Consider the following 19174-nt stretch of genomic DNA (forward strand, 5'->3'; position numbering starts at 1 on the left):
AAAGAGAGAGGAGCAGAAACTAGCACATACCAAATCAATGTCTAATCACATCTGTCAGCTGTGTGTGTGTGTGTGTGTGTGTGTGTGTGTGTGTGTGTGTGTGTGTGTGTGTGTGTGTGTGTGTGTGTGTGTGTGTGTGTGTGTGTGTGTGTGTGTGTGTGTGTGTGTGTGTGTGTGTGTGTGTGTGTGTGTGTGTGTGTGTGTGTGTGTGTGTGAGTGAGTGAGTGAGTGAGTGAGTGAGTGAGTGAGTGAGTGAGTGAGTGAGTGAGTGAGTGAGTGAGTGAGTGAGTGAGTGAGTGAGAGAGAGAGTACTAACCTGGTCCATTGGGGCTCTGTGGTTGGCGTGGGGTGGTCCTCTTGCAGGGGTCCGGTGGTGTGGGTGAGCAGGGTGAGCAGGGTGTACCCCCGGGTGGGGTTGGTGAGGATGATGAGGGTGTAGATGTTCTTCATCATAGTTGTCTGCTATGAGCTTCATCCTACTCTGGGTCTGGAGGAGAACATTTACAATTTATAGTGTGTTTTGCATTTATCAATTTCAAAAGCCAATCTACCCGTTCCTCAACCAATATGCAGCTACCCGTTCCACCACCAATATGCAGCTACCCGTTCCACCACCAATATGCAGCTACTCGTTCACCACCAATATGCAGCTACTCGTTCCACCACCAATATGCAGCTACCCGTTCCACCACCAATATGCAGCTACTCGTTCCACCACCAATATGCAGCTACACGTTCCACCACCAATATGCAGCTACTCGTTCCACCACCAATATGCAGCTACCCGTTCCACCAACAATATGCAGCTACTCGTTCCACCACCAATATTCAGCTACTCATTCCACCACCAATATTCAGCTACCCGTTCCACCACCAATATGTAGCTACTCTTTCCACCACCAATATGCAGCTACCCGTTCCTCAACCAATATTTAGCTACCTGTTCCTCCACCAATATGCAGCTACCTGTTCCACCACCAATTTGCAGCTACCCGTTCCTCCACCAATATTTAGCTACCGGTTCCTCAACCAATATTTTAGCTACCCGTTCCACCACCAATATTTAGCTACCCGTTCCACCACCAATATTTAGCTACCCGTTCCTCAACCCATATTTAGCTACCCGTTCCACCACCAATATGCAGCTACTCGTTCCACCACCAATATTTAGCTACCTGTTCCTCAACCAATATTTAGCTATCTGTTCCACCACCAATATTTAGCTACCCGTTTCACCACCAATATTTAGCTACCCGTTTCACCACCAATATTTAGCTACCTGTTCCTCCACCAATATTTAGCTACCCGTTCCCCCACCAATATTTAGCTACCCGTTCCACCACCAATATTTAGCTACCCGTTCCTCAACCAATATTTAGCTACCCGTTCCACCACCAATATTTAGCTACCCGTTCCTCAACCAATATTTAGCTACCCGTTCCACCACCAATATTTAGATACCCGTTCCTCAACCAATATTTAGCTACCCGTTCCACCACCAATATTTAGCTACCCGTTCCACCACCAATATTTAGCTACCCGTTCCTCAACCAATATTTAGCTACCCGTTCCACCACCAATATTTAGCTACCCGTTCCTCAACCAATATTTAGCTACCCGTTCCACCACCAATATTTAGATACCCGTTCCTCAACCAATATTTAGCTACCTGTTCCTCAACCAATATTTAGCTACCTGTTCCTCAACCAATATTTAGCTACCTGTTCCATCACCAATATTTAGCTACCCGTTCCTCAACCAATATTTAGCTACCCGTTCCACCACCAATATTTAGCTACCTGTTCCTCCACCAATATGCAGCTACCTGTTCCTCAACCAATATTCAGCACCTGGATGATTCACAGGAGATAAACTATGCTATAATTCTCACCTCACGTTGGCTACAACACTGCAAAAGTGATACAGTCGTACCTGTATATGTACATGATTGAAAAAGGCAGATTTGGGCACTAATAAGCACCTACATGTGAACGTAGTGGCTGTGCAGTAATTCTATACATGACGTCAGAGCTCAGGCTATGTGCTTCACAGTGCTGTGTGGGTTTTATACTGACAGACGTTCTGAACTTGAGCACCATCCCTCCTGGTAACTGGGAAACTTTTGCAAAAACATTAAACTGATCAGAGTGAGGAAATTCTGTGAATGAAATGACTTGATGTATTTTGAAAGATAAGATAAATACAGCCTTTGTGTTTGAAAGCAAAGCCAAAAACCCAATGTGCACTTCACATTTCCATCTCATAAAGCTCATGTCATATCCAGTGTCAACGTTTATGATCACTATGTTTGATGTACAGTTACAAGATGACGTGTGGTCATACCCTGGGCTGTTCTGAACAGAATGAGCCTGTTAGTCTACTGTCAATGTGGTCATACCCTGGGCTGTTCTGAACAGAATGAGCCTGTTAGTCTACTGTCAATGTGGTCATACCCTGGGCTGTTCTGAACAGAATGAGCCTGTTAGTCTACTGTCAATGTGGTCATACCCTGGGCTGTTCTGAACAGAATGAGCCTGTTTGTCTACTGTCAATGTGGTCATACCCTGGGCTGTTCTGAACAGAATGAGCCTGTTTGTCTACTGTCAATGTGGTCATACCCTGGGATGTTCTGAACAGAATGAGTCTGTTAGTCTACTGTCAATGTGGTCATACCCTGGGCTGTTCTGAACAGAATGAGCCTGTTAGTCTACTGTGAAGAAAACACCTGAATGCACTCATGCCTCCTTTCTATGTGCACCAAACTTATCTGTTTCCCTGAATTGCTTTGTGAAAGCTTAACACTTTAAGATCATATTTTATAACTTAGTTAGTTATGTTGGTAATAGAACAAGCTTTCAAATTTTGTCCACATGACCCAGATTGAGATTTATAATGGATGGTTTTTGGATTCTGTAAACAGTAATTGTGATGGTGGGGATGCAGGGTTGTGTTCCAAATGAAACCACTACAAGTGTGCTTGTTCTAGTTCCTCAACGACACAACTAGGAGAGCCCAAAGTACCTTAGAGTTGAAGATCCATGTAGGCCAATTCCCTCGAGTGTAAAGAGTTAAATTCACTCTGTGAATGTCATTTATTTTGGTTTTGGTGTGACCCTTGATCAAAAACCAATTTCCCTCTGAAATTATAAAGATTGATTCACGTTGACTGAAATTACTTAGAAATTGTTTACTGTCTGCCCGGGAAAAATAAACTTTGAGTTCACAGAGTTAGAAATGATTGGCTGTTTGTGTGGGATAGGGGGAATACATGTGTTGAAAGCAGCTGAAGACTGAAAAAGAATGGCGCTAACAAACAACTTTTGACAGGTCATAAATTGAGCGAGGCATAGTTACTAATGAAACTATGGTAATTCTGTCAGACGTCATCCATATTTCAGAATTCAGGTGAAGACTTCATTGGATTATATCAGTGCCGTGACAGAGTGGTTAGTGATGTGTTGTTCCTCAGCATAGCTGCAGGCTGGGAGGCTTATGGGTGATGAATCACACTCCTTTACTCCACTAATGATTCAAATTACACTGAAATATGCAGAGAGAGAGTGAGAGAGAGAGAGAGAGAGATAGACAGAGAGACAGAGACAGAGATAGAGAGACAGAGAGAGAGACAGACAGAGAGACAGAGGGAGAGAGAGAGGGAGAGAAAGAGACACAGAGAGAGAGAGAGAGAGAGAGAAACAGAGAGAAACAGAGAGAGAGAAACAGAGAGAGAGAAACAGAGAGAGAGAAACAGAGAGAGAGAGAGAGGCTCTGGTCTAAGTTAGAGGAGGTTGTGGTCTGCTAGACACCAGAGTTAGAGGAGGTGTAGACTGGGAGGTGAGTGACACTGGTCCTTACTGAGAGATTAGAGAGGAGTTGACTAGATGGTGAGTAACAGGTAGTTAGGAAGGGTAGGGAACAGACACAGTCACATACACACCTTTGGAAGGGTCTGGCTGGGTCAGACACTAGTGGATATTAGCAGGTGTGATAATGTGGGGTAAGATAAGGTGAGATAAGGTGATGTGAGATAAGGTGGGGTAAGGTAAGATAATGTGGGTTAAAGGTGGGGGTAAAGTTGTCCGGGCCTCTGGTAGTCTCTATGGGGGTGCCACAGCGTTCAATTCTTGGACCGACTCTCTTCTCTGTATACATCAATGATGTCGCTCTTGCTGCTGGTGAGTCTCTGATCCACCTCTATGCAGACGACACCATTCTGTATACTTCTGGCCCTTCTTTGGACAATGTGTTAACAACACTCAAGGCGAGCTTCAATGCCATAAAACTCTCCTTCCGTGGCCTCCAATTGCTCTTAAATACAAATAAAACTAAATGCATGCTCTTCAACCGATCGCTGCCTGCACCTGCCCGCCCGTCCAGCATCACTACTCTGGACGGCTCTGACTTAGAATATGTGGACAACTACAAATACCTAGGTGTCTGGTTAGACTGTAAACTCTCCTTCCAGACTCTCATCAAACATCTCCAATCCAAAGTTAAATCTAGAATTGGCTTCCTATTTTGCAACAGAGCATCCTTCACTCATGCTGCCAAACATATACTACCCACTAAACATACAAAACATGCTGCCATCCGTTTTGTCACCAAAGCCCCATATACTACCCACCACTGCGACCTGTACGCTCTCGTTGGCTGGCCCTCGCTTCATACTCGTCGCCAAACCCACTGGCTCCAGGTCATCTACAAGACCCTGTTAGGTAAAGTCCCCCCTTATCTCAGCTCGCTGGTCACCATAGCAGCACCCACCTGTAGCACGCGCTCCAGCAGGTATATCTCTCTGGTCACCCACAAAGCCAATTCTTCCTTTGGCCGCCTCTCCTTCCAGTTCTCTGCTGCCAATGACTAGAATTAACTACAAAAATCTCTGACACTTATCTCCCTCACTAGCTTTAGGCACCAGCTGTCAGAGCAGCTCACAGATTACTGCACTTGTACACAGCCCATCTATAATTTAGCCCAAACAACTACCCCTTCCCCTACTGTATTTATTTATTTTATTTATTTTGCTCCTTTGCACCCCATTATTTCTATCTCTACTTTGCACATTCTTCCACTGCAAATCAACCATTCCAGTGTTTTACTTGCTATATTGTATTTACTTTGCCACCATGGCCTTTTTTTTGCCATTACCTCCCTTATCTCACCTCATTTGCTCACATTGTATATAGACTTATTTTTCTACTGTATTATTGACTGTATGTTTGTTTTACTCCATGTGTAACTCTGTGTTGTTGTATGTGTCGAACTGCTTTGCTTTATCTTGGCCAGGTCGCAATTGTAAATGAGAACTTGTTCTCAACTTGCCTACCTGGTTAAATAAAGGTGAAATACAAATAAAAAATAAAGCTAGGTGAGATAAGGTGGGGTAAGGAGAGGTGGGGTATGGTGAGATAAGGTGGGGAAAGTGAGATAAGGTGGGGTAAATTGAGGTAGTTGGGATAAGGTGAGGTGGGGTAAGGTGAGATAAGGTGGGGTAAGTTGAAGTGGTTGGGATAAGGTGAGGTCGGGTAAGGTAAGGTGGGGTAAGGTGAGATAAGGTGAGGTAAAGTGAGATAAGGTGGGGTAAAGTGAGGTGAGAAGGTGAGATAAGGTGGGGTAAGGTGAGAAAAGGTGAGGTGAGGTGGGGTAAGGTGAGGTGAAGTGGGGTAATGTGAGATAGGAGGGGGTAAGGTGAGATGAGGCGGGGTAAGGTGAGAAAAGGTGAGGTGAGGTGAGAAAAGGTGGGGGAAGGTGAGGTGGGGTAAAGTGAGGTGAGGTAAGGTGAGAAAAGGTGGGGTAAGGTGAGAAAAGGTGGGGTAAGGTGAGGTGGGGTGGGGTGGGGTAAGGTGAGAAAAGGTGGGGTAAGGTGAGGTGGGGTAAGGTGAGAAAAGGTGGGGTAAGGTGAGGTGGGGTAAGGTGAGGTGGGGTAAGGTGAGAAAAGGTGGGGTAAGGTGAGGTGAGGTGGGGTAAGGTGAGAAAAGGTGGGGTAAGGTGAGGTGAGGTAAGGTGAGAAAAGGTGGGGTAAGGTGAGGTAGGGTAAGGTGAGGTGGGGTAAGGTGAGGTGGGGAAGGTGAGAAAAGGTGGGGTTAGGGAATGTATTTGTTTATTTCATTAGGATCTATTTTATTCCTCATTTGGACTAATCTTCCAATAGTCCTTAAACGTTATAATACAATCACATTTTCAAATATAGCACACTGTTACAAACAAAAGACATAATACACTAACATCTTGACCAGATACATACTGATGGATGGAAAGATGGATAGGTTTCTTCATCTGCCATAGTCCTGCACAACCTTCAATTTACTACATTTAAATGGTTCAAAACTATTGTTTGAATGTATATATTGAAAGGTTTCTGGTTTGCTCAGATAAATTACTCAACTTCTTTATTGCTCTGAATCAAAATGTTATTTTGCCTATTTCTCTTTTCTGTCTGGATAACACACAGATGGTGGACAATCTATTCCTAGTATTGACTGCATGTCTGTCTCTTACCTCCTAAATACTGTTGTGGATGTAGTTTGGCCATAATAAATGGTGCACATTGTGAAATAAAATAAGCATTTTTTTTCAATGATCTTGTTGATTGATGACCACCCAAGAGCATTGACCATGACTACAACAGAAGAACCTTATCTCCACCTTAAAACAATACTAACCCTAACCCTAACCCAGACCACAGAACAGTAGTTCACCTGACTCCCAATTAATGCTTGGGTTGTTTGTTTAAGAATATTTCCCGGGAGACATCCTTCTAATCATGCTTTGTTTAATACATAGATGAGTTATTTGAGCCGACCATGATAAGCAGTTGTCTAGCTGCAGCCCTGGTAGTTTGGTATCTGCCACTTCCTCAATTTGTACTCCCCGCATGCTTAATCGCATCCCATGCTGTGTTGGCCTTTTCCTGGTGGTTTTCTTGGCATTCAATATAAGTTTGTTCCAGCAAACCCACTCCCTAATACTTCCCAGATCTACTTGTAGAGCTTGCTGTACCTGTTGAACCGATTGTCTTGCTGTATATATTGTAGTATAATCTGCAAATACAGTAGAGTTTCAGATAAGGCATAAGGAAGGTCGTTGGTACGTTGACAGTACCAGTCAAAAGTTTGAACACACCGACTCATTCAAGGGTGTTTCTTTATTTTTACTATTTTCAACATTGTAGAATAATAGTGAAGACATCAAAACTATGAAATAACACATAAGGAATCATGGTTTTAAATCAAAATATAGTTGAGATTCTTCAAAGTAACCATTGTCATGACGTGGCCCTTTCTGGGTGTAGATCGTGGCTTACCCCTCTCTCCTACACCCAGGTTCTGACGGAGACTCTCTCCCCCTTTTCATGCAGACAGAGAGACCACAGAGTGAACAAAGGATTTCACGTGGCCAAACTCCTAAATCCCCAAAATGAGAAAATTAAACTTTAAGTCCACTTGTGAGAATGTGGGAAGGGTCGGTGGACACTTAAGGGACAGTTATGTCAAGTGTGTTTGATTTGATGATCTCATGAAGGACAGGAAACACACATAACTATATCTTGGAATGTGTACATTTCTCAATTATGGTGTTTGCATCTAATTCTTGTATAAAATGAATGAGTAAAGATGAAACTATTTGTGAAATTATGTAATGGGATGTTAACCTTTAATTTTGAGAGAATTGTATTTACTGTAAAGTTTAACTAGTCAGTGGCCACTCCCCCATGAGCACAGACATGATCTGGTGACATGGAACCACCCTCTTCTACTGTTAGGAATAAAAGCCCCTCCTAAGAAAATCCTCTTCAGACTAATCAAACCCACAGCGTTAGCTGTGATTGCGAATAGTTAAGACCACAAAAACCTCAGTGTAAGCTAAGGTTGTAATGGTTGTTGAATTCCTAACCATACCACGTGAAGCATTGGCTAAACGGCTGGAAATGGTTTAACTCTGAGACTATCAATCCCTACAAAATAAGAGCAAATATTAGATACTAATTACTAGTCTGCAGCTAGAAATTATGTAAACCTAGGATGTGAATACCGACAACCACCGAAACATCTATTCTATGAGAATATTTCTGAATGGTACTCTGAAGTATCCATACTAACCACGAAAGACGTTGAACTTCAGGGAAAGAGAGAGAGCGACTCAGATTAACTCTCCAGCAGACGGAACGGATTCCAACAGGGAAGACAACAATGACATACACCGTAAATATGTACTTTATTCTTGAATGAGCGGCCGTTCATGTGCAAAGGATTAGCATTTCAATGTATGTAATTATAGACTGCGTAATAAATCCATTTAGTCTATCCCGCTCTTTCTCAGTCCACACCCCCTTCACTTTGTCCACCAAGCCGTCATATCGGTTTAGCCCACTAGGGAATCTTCCCTTTCATTTTTAGTAACCAATATCTACTGTTTGTTTGTTTATGCATTTCTGTGATTATTTATTTAGTTAGTAAATAAATTATTAAGCCAATTGGTGCATGGATGATTTATTGTAAAGGCTGGGTTCGTGCAGATAACCAACAATTTACGAAATTCAGATGAGACTGAAGGTAAAGAATAATGAATTCATAGACTCATAGACTAATTGATCAGATATAAAAATATCGGAAGAGTTATATTTGGAAAATTATAACTTGTAATCTGAAGATTTTCCACGGTACCCAGACTTCCTGGTAAATTAAATGTACATGATTAGTTTAGTCACGTAATAATAATTACAGAGTATTGATTTGATAAAATAACAGTCTTCATCTTTAATGATGCCAAAGACATGACACTACCCTTTGCCTTAATGACAGCTTTACACACCCTTGGCATTCTCTCACCTGGAATGCTTTTCCAACAGTCTTGAAGGAGTTCCCACATATGCTGAGCACTTGTTAGTGGCTTTTCCTACACTTTGCGGTCCAACTCATCCCAAACCATCTCAATTGGGTTGAGGGCAGGTGATTGTGAAGACCAGGTCATAGCCCGTAAGTGTGTTTCGTGTCATTGTCCTGCTGAAAAACTAATTATAGTCCCACTAAGGGCAAACCAGATGGGATGGTGTTTCGCTGCATAATGCTGTGGTAGCCATGCTGGTAAAGTGTGCCTTGAATTCTAAATAAACCACAGACAGTGTCACCAGCAAAACACCCCCACACCATCACATCTCCTCCTCCATGCTTCATGGTGGGAACCACACATGAGGAGGTCATCCGTTCATCTACTCTGCATCTCACAAAGACACAGCGGTTGGAACCAACAAACTCAAATTTGGACTCATCAGACTAAAGGACAGATTTCCACCTGTCTAATGTCCATTGATTGTGCATCTTGGCCCAAGCAAGTCTCTTCTTATTATTGGTGTCCTTTAGTAGTGGTTTCTTTGCAATTCGAGTTGCAAAGAAAAAGCCATATCTCAGACTGGCCAATAAAAATAAAAGATTAAGATGGACAAAATAACACAGACACTGGACAGAGGAACTCTGCCTCGAAGGCCAGCATCCTGGAGTCGCCTCTTCACTGTAGACATTGAGACTGGTGTTGTGCGGGTACTAGTTCATGAACCTGCCAGTTGAGGACTTGTGAATCGTCTGTTTCTCAAACTAGACACTCTAATGTACTTGTCATCTTGCTCAGTTGTGCACCGGGGCCTCCCACTCCTCTTTCTATTCTGGTTAGAGACAGTTTGCACTGCTCTGTGAAGGGAGTTGTACACAGCGTTGTACGAGATCTTCAGTTTTTTGGCAATTTCTCGCATGGAATAACCTTCACTTCTCAGAACAAGAATAGACTGACGAGTTTCAGAAGAAACCTCTTTGTTTCTGGCCATTTTGAGCAGGTAATCGAACCCACAAATGCTGATTCCCCAGATACTCAACTAGTTTAAAGAAGAGCAGTTTTATTGCTTCTTTAATCAGAACAACAGTTTCAGCTGTGCTAACATAATTGCAAAATGGTTTTCTAATGATCAATTTGCCTTTTAAAATGATAAACTTGGATTAGATAACACAACCTGCTATTGGAACACAGAAGTGATGGTTGCTGATAATGAGCCTCTGTACGCCTATGTAGGTATTCCATTAAAACGATGCAGTTCCAGCTACAATAGTCATTGACAACATTAACAACGTCTACACTGTATTTGACATTATTTTAATGGACAAAAAATGTGCTTTTATTTTACCTTTATTTAACCAGGCAAGTCAGTTAAGAACAAATTCTTATTTTCAATGATGGCCTAGGAACAGTGGGTTAACTTGCCAGGGGCAGAACGACAGATTTGTACCTTGTCAGCTCGGGTGTTTGAACTTGCAACCTTCCGATTACTAGTCCACCGCTCTAACCACTAGGCTACCCTGCCGCCCCAAAAACAAGGACATTTCTAAGTGACTCCAAACTCATCAATGTATTCTGAAGCATCCAGCGTATTTGCAGGCAGAGTGTACAAAACAAAACCAAACTATGGAGGTACAGTGCCTTCGGATAGTATTCAGACCCCTTCCTTGACCTTTTCCACAATTTGTTACGTTACAGCCCTACTCTAAAATTGATTAAAATAAATACATGATAATAGTAACCAATCTAAACAAATACCCCATAATGACAAAGCCAAACATTTGGTTTTAAATGTATTAAAATCTGAAATATCACATGTACAGTGAGGGAAAAAAGTATTTGATCCCCTGCTGATTTTGCATGTTTGCCCATTGACAAATAAATCATCCGTCTATCATTTTAATGGTACATTTATTTGAACAGTGAGAGACAGAATAACAACAACAAAAAACGTAGAAAAACGCACGTCAAAAATATTATAAATTGATTTGCATTTTAATGGGGGAAATAAGTATTTGAACCCCTCTCAATCAGAAAGATTTCTGTCCCCCAGGTGTCTTTTATACAGGTAACGAGCTGAGATTAGGAGCACACTCTTAAAGGGAGTGCTCCTAATCTCAGTTTGTTGCCTGTATAAAAGACACCTGTCCACAGAAGCAATCAATCAATCAATCAGATTCCAAACTCTCCACCATGGCCAAGACCAAAGAGCTCTCCAAGGATGTCAGGGACAAGATTGTAAACCTACACAAGGCTGGAATGGGCTACAAGACCATTGACAAGCAGCTTGGTGAGAAGGTGACAACAGTTGGTGCGATTATTCGCAAATGGAAGAAACACAAAAGAACTGTCAATCTCCCTCGGCCTGGGGCTCCATGCAAGATCTCACCTCGGGGAGTTGCAATGATCATGAGAACGGTGAGGAATCAGCCCAGAACTACACGGGAGGATCTTGTCAATGATCTCAAGGCAGCTGGGACCATAGTCACCAAGAAAACAATTGGTAACACACTGCGCCGTGAAGGACTGAAAACCTGCAGCGCCTGCAAGGTTCCCCTGCTCAAGAAAGCACATATACATGCCCATCTGAAGTTTGCCAATGAACATCTGAATGATTCAGAGGACAACTGGATGAAAGTGTTATGGTCAGATGAGACCAAAATGGAGCTCTTTGGCATCAACTCAACTCGCTGTGTTTGGAGAATGCTGCCTATGACCCCAAGAACACCATCCCCACCGTCAAACATGGAGGTGGAAACATTGTGCTTTGGGGGTGTTTTTCTGCTAAGGGGACAGGACAACTTCACCGCATCAAAGGTACGATGGATGGGGCCATGTACCTCCTTCCCTCAGCCAGGGCATTGGAAATGAGTCGTGGATAGGTAATCCAGCATGACAATGACCCAAAACACACGGCCATGGCAACAAAGGAGGGGTTCAAGAAGAAGCACATTAAGGTCCTGGAGTGGCCTAGCCAGTCTCCAGACCTTAATCCCATAGAAAATCTGTGGAGGGACCTGAAGGTTAGAGTTGCCAAACGTCAGCCTCGAGACCTTAATGACTTGGAGAAGATCTGCAAAGAGGAGTGGGACAAAATCCCTCCTGAGATGTGTGCAAACCTGGTGGCCAACTACAAGAAACGTCTGACCTCTGTGATTGTCAACATGGGTTTTGTACTAAGTCATGTTTTGCAGAGGGGTCAAATACTTATTTCCCTCATTAAAATGCAAATAAATTTATAACATTTTGACATGTGTTTTTCTGGATTTTTATTGTTATTCTGTCTCTCACTGTTCAAATAAACCTACCATTAAAATTATAGACTGATAATGTCTTTGTCAGTGGGCAAATGTACAAAATCAGCAGGGGATCAAATAATTTTTTCCCTCACTGTACATTCTCCCCAGTCTGAGGTCCTGAGCACTCTGAAGCAGGTTTTCATACAGGATCTCTACGTATTTTGCTCCGTTCATCTTTCCATCTATCCTGACTAGTCTCCCAGTCTCTGCTGATAAAAAACAAGGTTTCCCCTTGAAGGGACGCTTGGCATTCAGGCCAAAGAGTTCAATCAACATTTCATCAGACCAGATAATCTTGTTTCTCATGGTCTTAGAGTCTTTAGGTGGCTTTTGGCAAACTCCAATCGGGCTGTCATGTGCCTTTTACTGAGAAGTGGCTTCAGTCTGGCCACTCTACCATAAAGGCCTGATTGGTGGATGGTGCAGAGATGGTTGTCTCCCATCTCCACAGAGGAACTCTGGAGCTCTGTCAGAGTGACCATCGGGTTCTTGGTCACCTCCCTGAGCCAAGGCCCTTCTTCCCCGATTGCTCAGTTTGGCCGGGCGGCCAGCTCTAGGAAGACTCTTGGTGGTTCCAAACTTCTTCCATTTAGGAATGATGGACGCCACTATGTTCTTGGGGACCTTCAATGCTGCAGACATGTTTTTGTATCCTTCCCCAGATCTGTGCCTCGACAGAATCCTGTCTCGGAGCTCTACAGACAACTCCCTCGACCTCATGGCTTGCTTTTTGCTCTGACATGCACTGTCAACTGTGGAACCTTATATAGACAGGTGTGTGCCATTCCAAATCATGTCCATTCACTAGAATTTACCACAGGTGGACTCCAATCAAGTTGTAGAAACATCTCAAGGTGAACAATGGAAACAGGATGCACCTGAGCTCAATTTCGAGTCTCTAAAACCTGTTTCGCTTTGTCATTATGGGGTATTGTATTGTGGTATTGTGGTATTGTGATATTGTGTGTAGATTCCTGAGGAGAATTTTTTTAATTTAATCAATTTTAGAATAAGGTTGAAACGTAACAAAATGTGGAAAAAGTCAAGGGGTTCGAATACTTTCCGAAGGCACTGGCCGTAGGTAGATACACCCAATACAAAACTTAATTAAAACAATTGTTTACTCCTGCCTGTTATATTGAACTATTTGCTGCAAACAGATCTGACTACAGGAAGTCGGTGGAGTGACATGTGACGGTGAAGAGTAGTCCTTTATGGAGTAGTTTATGTTCTTCAGGTGAGACGGGCCGGAACGGAGGTGAGCTGATACTATCGTTATGGCGAGGAAACAGGCGATATGCCTTATTCCTAATTGACCCTAGCCTCTTCCCCACAAGCTCAACCCAACCTATCAAAGGGTAAGGTGGAACTATTGTCCTTTTGCTAACACTTACTATAATTATTTCAGATGTACAAGAAGAGCCTAAATGTAGCTATGGAAAATAAGTGGGATATGGTATAGTGAAATAAAGATACTTCAGCGTTCTGTGAAGTCACCTGATCTAATTATAGCCATATTGGGATTTCCAGCTGATCTAATTGTAGCCATATTGGGATTTCCAGCTGATCGAATTATAGCCATATTGGGATTTCCACCTGATATAATTATAGCCATATTGGGATTTCCAGCTGATCTAATTATAGCCATATTGGGATTTCCAGCTGATCTAATTGTAGCCATATTAGGTAGTGTACGGAGCTGTAAGTTAGGCCAGCAACAATGTTTATCCCAGCATGCATGTGTGGCTGTGTGTGTGGGGCTGTGAGCATGTGTATGTGTAACCAAGGCATCATTATGAAATCACTCCAGTGTGTGAAAGTGACTATGCTCTGTGCAGCCAGGTTGTCATAGCATTGACACACCTTGGAGAATTCTAATCCATCTTCCCAGCAGGGCAATGTGTGTGTGTGTGTGTGTGTGTGTGTGTGTGTGTGTGTGTGTGTGTCTGTGAGCATTGGCACATATTTAAGAATTACAAATCCATCTTTCTAAGGCTTCAAAGAGTATCTGACCAATGACTATCCATCATTGGGAAATAATTCCCATTCCCAGACACATTTATCCCTGTCCTCAGTTGGAGAAACCAGCCTGTCGAGGTGTGTGTGCGCGTGTGTGTGGCAGAGACGCAACCCTTCAAAGCCTAACTTCAGCACACACAAGGGAAGCCAGACAAGTCACCACTATCTGTAAATCTATATGCTGTCCCCGGATCATGTTCCCCTTTGAGACTCCGACTCCCATAATTCCCTGGCATTTCCTGGTCAGCTTCCTGGTCAGCTTCAGGGGCTGAGGAAGGAGACTCTGATAAGTGTGTCAATGGGTCAAAAGAGGGAGAACGGTTTATGTGTGAGTGAGTCGATGTTCTTGAAAAATGCTTAACAACAAATTTCACATATAACATGTAAAGTGCCTCATTTAATGCTGGGGGACAATTTTCCTTTAAATGTGTTCTAATTGTCAAGACGGAGGATAGTAATATATTTGGACACATTTCTGAAGTTTTACCAATTATATTTGGTTAACTATTCCATAACAGCTAGCCAGTGTGTTGTTTACTCTCCCAATCACCCAATGTATGTGTAGTCTTGTGTGTATATGTCAAAATGACTGTGTGTGTGTCGCATCGCCAGGTGGACTCGTAACCATGAGTTACCGAACAGGAAAACATGACGCATCCTAGGCGATAAACAGATAATGGGCCTTCCCTGAAATTCCTCTGACGGACCGCAACCCCCCAGGAACTGTTTACTGTTTACGAGCACACACACACACACACACACATCTGTTGACTTTTTAAACCGGAACATTTCCCAGAAGCCTCTTTGACTCAGTGGGTAGTGTGTCTGTGTCCTGTTGTTAGCTCGTTAGCGTTAGCATCCAGGGTAGCAGAGGTACTGACATGGTCGTAATGACCCACATACCTTAATTTATCTCCCAGAGGTCATACATTACAGTAAAGCACAGAGGTATAGGATTGTTGCTCTGTGTGTGTGTGTGTGTGTGTGTGTGTGTGTGTGTGTGTGTGTGTGTGTGTGTGTGTGTGTGTAGTGCGTGTGTTTGTTGCCCTGTGTGTGTTGCTCTGTGTGTGTGTGTGTGTGTGTGTGTGTGTGTGTGTGTTGCTCTGCGTGTGTGTGTTGCTCTGCGTGTGTGTGTTGCTCTGTGTGTGTGTGTTGCTCTGTGTGTGTGTGTGTTCACTGGTATTTACTGGCAGAAGGGTTCATTTTAGGATGCAGTAAGGTGGTCTGAGTTGGTTCTAATAACCTCCATTAATCACCCAGAGGACAGGAGTGTCAGGCTCACCTCTCAGACCCAGAGAGAGAGTGTGTGTGTGTGTGTGTGTGTGTGTAGGTGTGTGTGTGTGTGTAGGGGTGTGTGTGTGTGTAGGGGTGTAGGGGTGTGTGTGCGTGTAGGGGTGTGTGTGTAGGGGTGTGTGTGTGTAGGGGTGTGTGTGTGTAGGGGTGTGTGTGTGTGTGAGTGTGTGTGTGTGTAGGGGTGTGTGTGTGGGTGGGTGTGTGGGTGGGTGTGTGGGTGTGTGTGTGTGTGTAGGGGTGTGTGTGTGTAGGGGTGTGTGTGTGTAGGGGTGTGTGTGTGTGTGTATGTGTAGGGGTGTGTGTGTGTGTGTGTGTGTGTGTAGGGGTGTGTGTGTGTGTGTGTGTGTAGGGGTGTGTGTGGGTGTGTGTGTGTGTGGTGGACGGTAAAGTCATCGCCTGTACCTGTTGTTTGAGCTGGTGCATGAGCCTGTCCTTTTCTCTCTTCAGTGACATCACCTCATCCTGTGATTTCTTACGTTTAGAGGAGGACAGTTCCAGTAGAGCTATGTTAGCATCCTTCTCACTGATCGCAGCTAGAAGAGCCTGCTGCCTGGGAGAGGAGGGAGAGGGGGATGACAGGGACAGAGGGAGAGGAAGATGGTTAGGAAGAAATTGGTTGTTTCTCAAAATGCAGACCGTGCTCAGAGCACACTACCCTGCTCAGAGCATACTACCCTGCTCAGAGCATACTACCGTGCTCAGAGCATACTACCCTGCTCAGAGCATACTACCCTGCTCAGAGCATACTACCCTGCTCAGAGCATACTACCGTGCTCAGAGCATACTACCCTGCTCAGAGCATACTACCCTGCTCAGAGCATACTACCCTGCTCAGAGCATACTACCGTGCTCAGAGCATACTACCGTGCTCAGAGCATACTACCCTGCTCAGAGCATACTACCGTGCTCAAATTTGAGCACGAGAGGGTAGGAGTATGATTCCAAATCAAAATGGAGCACGGAGGGCACTTCTCAAATGCGTACTCCGTTTGTACATATGTTGAAGCATGCATCGATGCAAACTTCAACGGATCGTATGCAAAGAAATATGACGCAAGCGCGTAAAAAATCACGAAAACATTTTTGAAATCAATGGCGGCCATTATTTGTGCTGAAGCGAGAAAAAATACACTCCGTCTTCGGAATGAAATGTTTTCTATTCACATCTCATATGTTGCCTGATGACAATATTTCATACCGTAGATCGCAAGCCCATAATAAGTCAATAGGGCTAACTGGCTAGCTACTACTGTTAACTAGCCAGATAGCCACAAATAATTGTTAGCTGGCTACCCACGAAAAATGTACATCTATATTAAGATTTATATATAGCTAGCTGACAGTTATGAAGTAAAACAATTGCTTTGTGTATATCTTGTTTTATCTCTATTGTTATTGTCCAGGCTGGAAGAAGGGTGAGTTAATGGGGATGTGCAGCGTAATACAGTAAGGGGAGTGTGAGGTAATATGGTAGGGGGAGTGTGAGGTAATACAGTAGGGGGGGTGTGAGGTAATACAGTAGGGGGAGTGTGAGGTAATACAGTAGGGGGAGTGTGAGGTAATACAGTAGGGGGAGTGTGAGGTAATATGGTAGGGGGAGTGTGAGGTAATACGGTAGGGGGAGTGTGAGCTAATACAGTAGGGGGGGTGTGAGGTAATACAGTAAGGGGAGTGTGAGGTAATACAGTAGGGGGAGTGTGAGGTAATACAGTAGGGGGAGTGTGAGGTAATACAGTAGGGGGAGTGTGAGGTAATACGGTAGGGGGAGTGTGAGCTAATACAGTAGGGGGGGGTGTGAGGTAATACAGTAAGGGGAGTGTGAGGTAATACAGTAGGGGGAGTGTGAGGTAATACAGTAGGGGGAGTGTGAGGTAATACAGTAGGGGGAGTGTGAGGTAATACAGTAGGGGGAGTGTGAGGTAATACGGTAGGGGGAGTGTGAGGTAATACAGTAGGGGGAGGGGGAGGTAATACGGTAGGGGGAGTGTGAGGTAATACAGTAGGGGGAGTGTGAGGTAATACAGTAGGGGGAGTGTGAGGTAATACAGTACGGGGAGTGTGAGGTAATACAGTAGGGGGAGTGTGAGGTAATACAGTAGGGGGAGTGTGAGGTATTACAGTAGGGGGAGTGTGAGTTAATATGGTAGGGGGAGTGTGAGGTAATATGGTAGGGGGAGTGTGAGGTAATACAGTAGGGGGGGTGTGAGGTAATACAGTAAGGGGAGTGTGAGGTAATACAGTAGGGGGAGTGTGAGGTAATACAGTAGGGGGAGTGTGAGGTAATACAGTAGGGGGAGTGTGAGGTAATACAGTAGGGGGAGTGTGAGGTAATACGGTAGGGGGAGTGTGAGGTAATACAGTAGGGGGAGGGGGAGGTAATACGGTAGGGGGAGTGTGAGGTAATACAGTAGGGGGAGTGTGAGGTAATACAGTAGGGGGAGTGTGAGGTAATACAGTACGGGGAGTGTGAGGTAATACAGTAGGGGGAGTGTGAGGTAATACAGTAGGGGGAGTGTGAGGTATTACAGTAGGGGGAGTGTGAGTTAATATGGTAGGGGGAGTGTGAGGTAATATGGTAGGGGGAGTGTGAGGTAATACAGTAGGGGGGGTGTGAGGTAATACAGTAAGGGGAGTGTGAGGTAATACAGTAGGGGGAGTGTGAGGTAATACAGTAGGGGGAGTGTGAGGTAATACAGTAGGGGGAGTGTGAGGTAATACAGTAGGGGGAGTGTGAGGTAATACAGTAGGGGGAGTGTGAGGTAATATGGTAGGGGGAGTGTGAGGTAATACGGTAGGGGGAGTGTGAGCTAATACAGTAGGGGGGGTGTGAGGTAATACAGTAAGGGGAGTGTGAGGTAATACAGTAGGGGGAGTGTGAGGTAATACAGTATGGGGAGTGTGAGGTAATACAGTAGGGGGAGTGTGAGGTAATACAGTAGGGGGAGTGTGAGGTAATATGGTAGGGGGAGTGTGAGGTAATACGGTAGGGGGAGTGTGAGGTAATACAGTAGGGGGGGTGTGAGGTAATACAGTAGGGGGAGTGTGAGGTAATACGGTAGGGGGAGTGTGAGGTAATACAGTAGGGGGAGTGTGAGGTAATACAGTAGGGGGAGTGTGAGGTAATTCAGTAGGGGGAGTGTGAGGTAATACAGTAGGGGAGTGTGAGGTAATACAGTAGGGGGAGTGTGAGGTAATACGGTAGGGGGAGTGTGCGTTAATACAGTAGGGGGAGTGTGAGGTAATACAGTAGGGGGAGTGTGCGTTAATACGTTAGGGGGAGTGTGAGGTAATACAGTAGGGGGAGTGTGAGGTAATACGATAGGGGGAGTGTGAGGTAATACAGTATGGAAAGTGTGAGGTAATACAGGAGGGGGAGTGTGAGGTAATACAGTAAGAGGAGTGTGAGGTAATACAGTAGGGGGAGTGTGAGGTAATTCAATAGGGGGAGGGGGAGGTAACACGGTAGGGGGAGTGTGAGGTAATACAGTATGGGAAGTGTGAGGTAATACAGTAGGGGGAGTGTGAGGTAATACAGTAAGGGGAGTGTGAGGTAATACGGTAGGGGGAGTGTGAGGTAATACAGTATGGGAAGAGTGAGGTAATACAGTATGGGAAGTGTGAGGTAATACAGTAGGGGGAGTGTAAGGTAATACAGTAGGGGGAGTGTGAGTTAATACAGTTTGGGGAGTGTGAGGTAATACAGTAGGGGAGGTGTGAGGTAATACAGTAGGGGGAGTGTG

At 44.3% G+C, this 19174-nt stretch overlaps 1 protein-coding gene across 1 annotated transcript in view; it reads right to left on the minus strand.

Moving 5' to 3' along the window:
* Window positions 1–19174, minus strand: part of LOC109885811 (ERC protein 2) — a 246990-nt gene that overhangs the window by 90831 nt on the left and 136985 nt on the right. The window contains exons 5-6 of the mRNA XM_031803661.1: window positions 15837–15984; window positions 317–487 (exon numbers count right to left, since the gene is read on the minus strand). Coding sequence (XP_031659521.1) covers window positions 317–487; window positions 15837–15984 — 319 coding nt within the window. The remainder of the gene's footprint in view (window positions 1–316; window positions 488–15836; window positions 15985–19174) is intronic.

This window comes from Oncorhynchus kisutch, linkage group LG24 (assembly GCF_002021735.2).
Source record: "Oncorhynchus kisutch isolate 150728-3 linkage group LG24, Okis_V2, whole genome shotgun sequence".
Classification (NCBI taxonomy): Eukaryota; Metazoa; Chordata; class Actinopteri; order Salmoniformes; family Salmonidae; genus Oncorhynchus; species Oncorhynchus kisutch.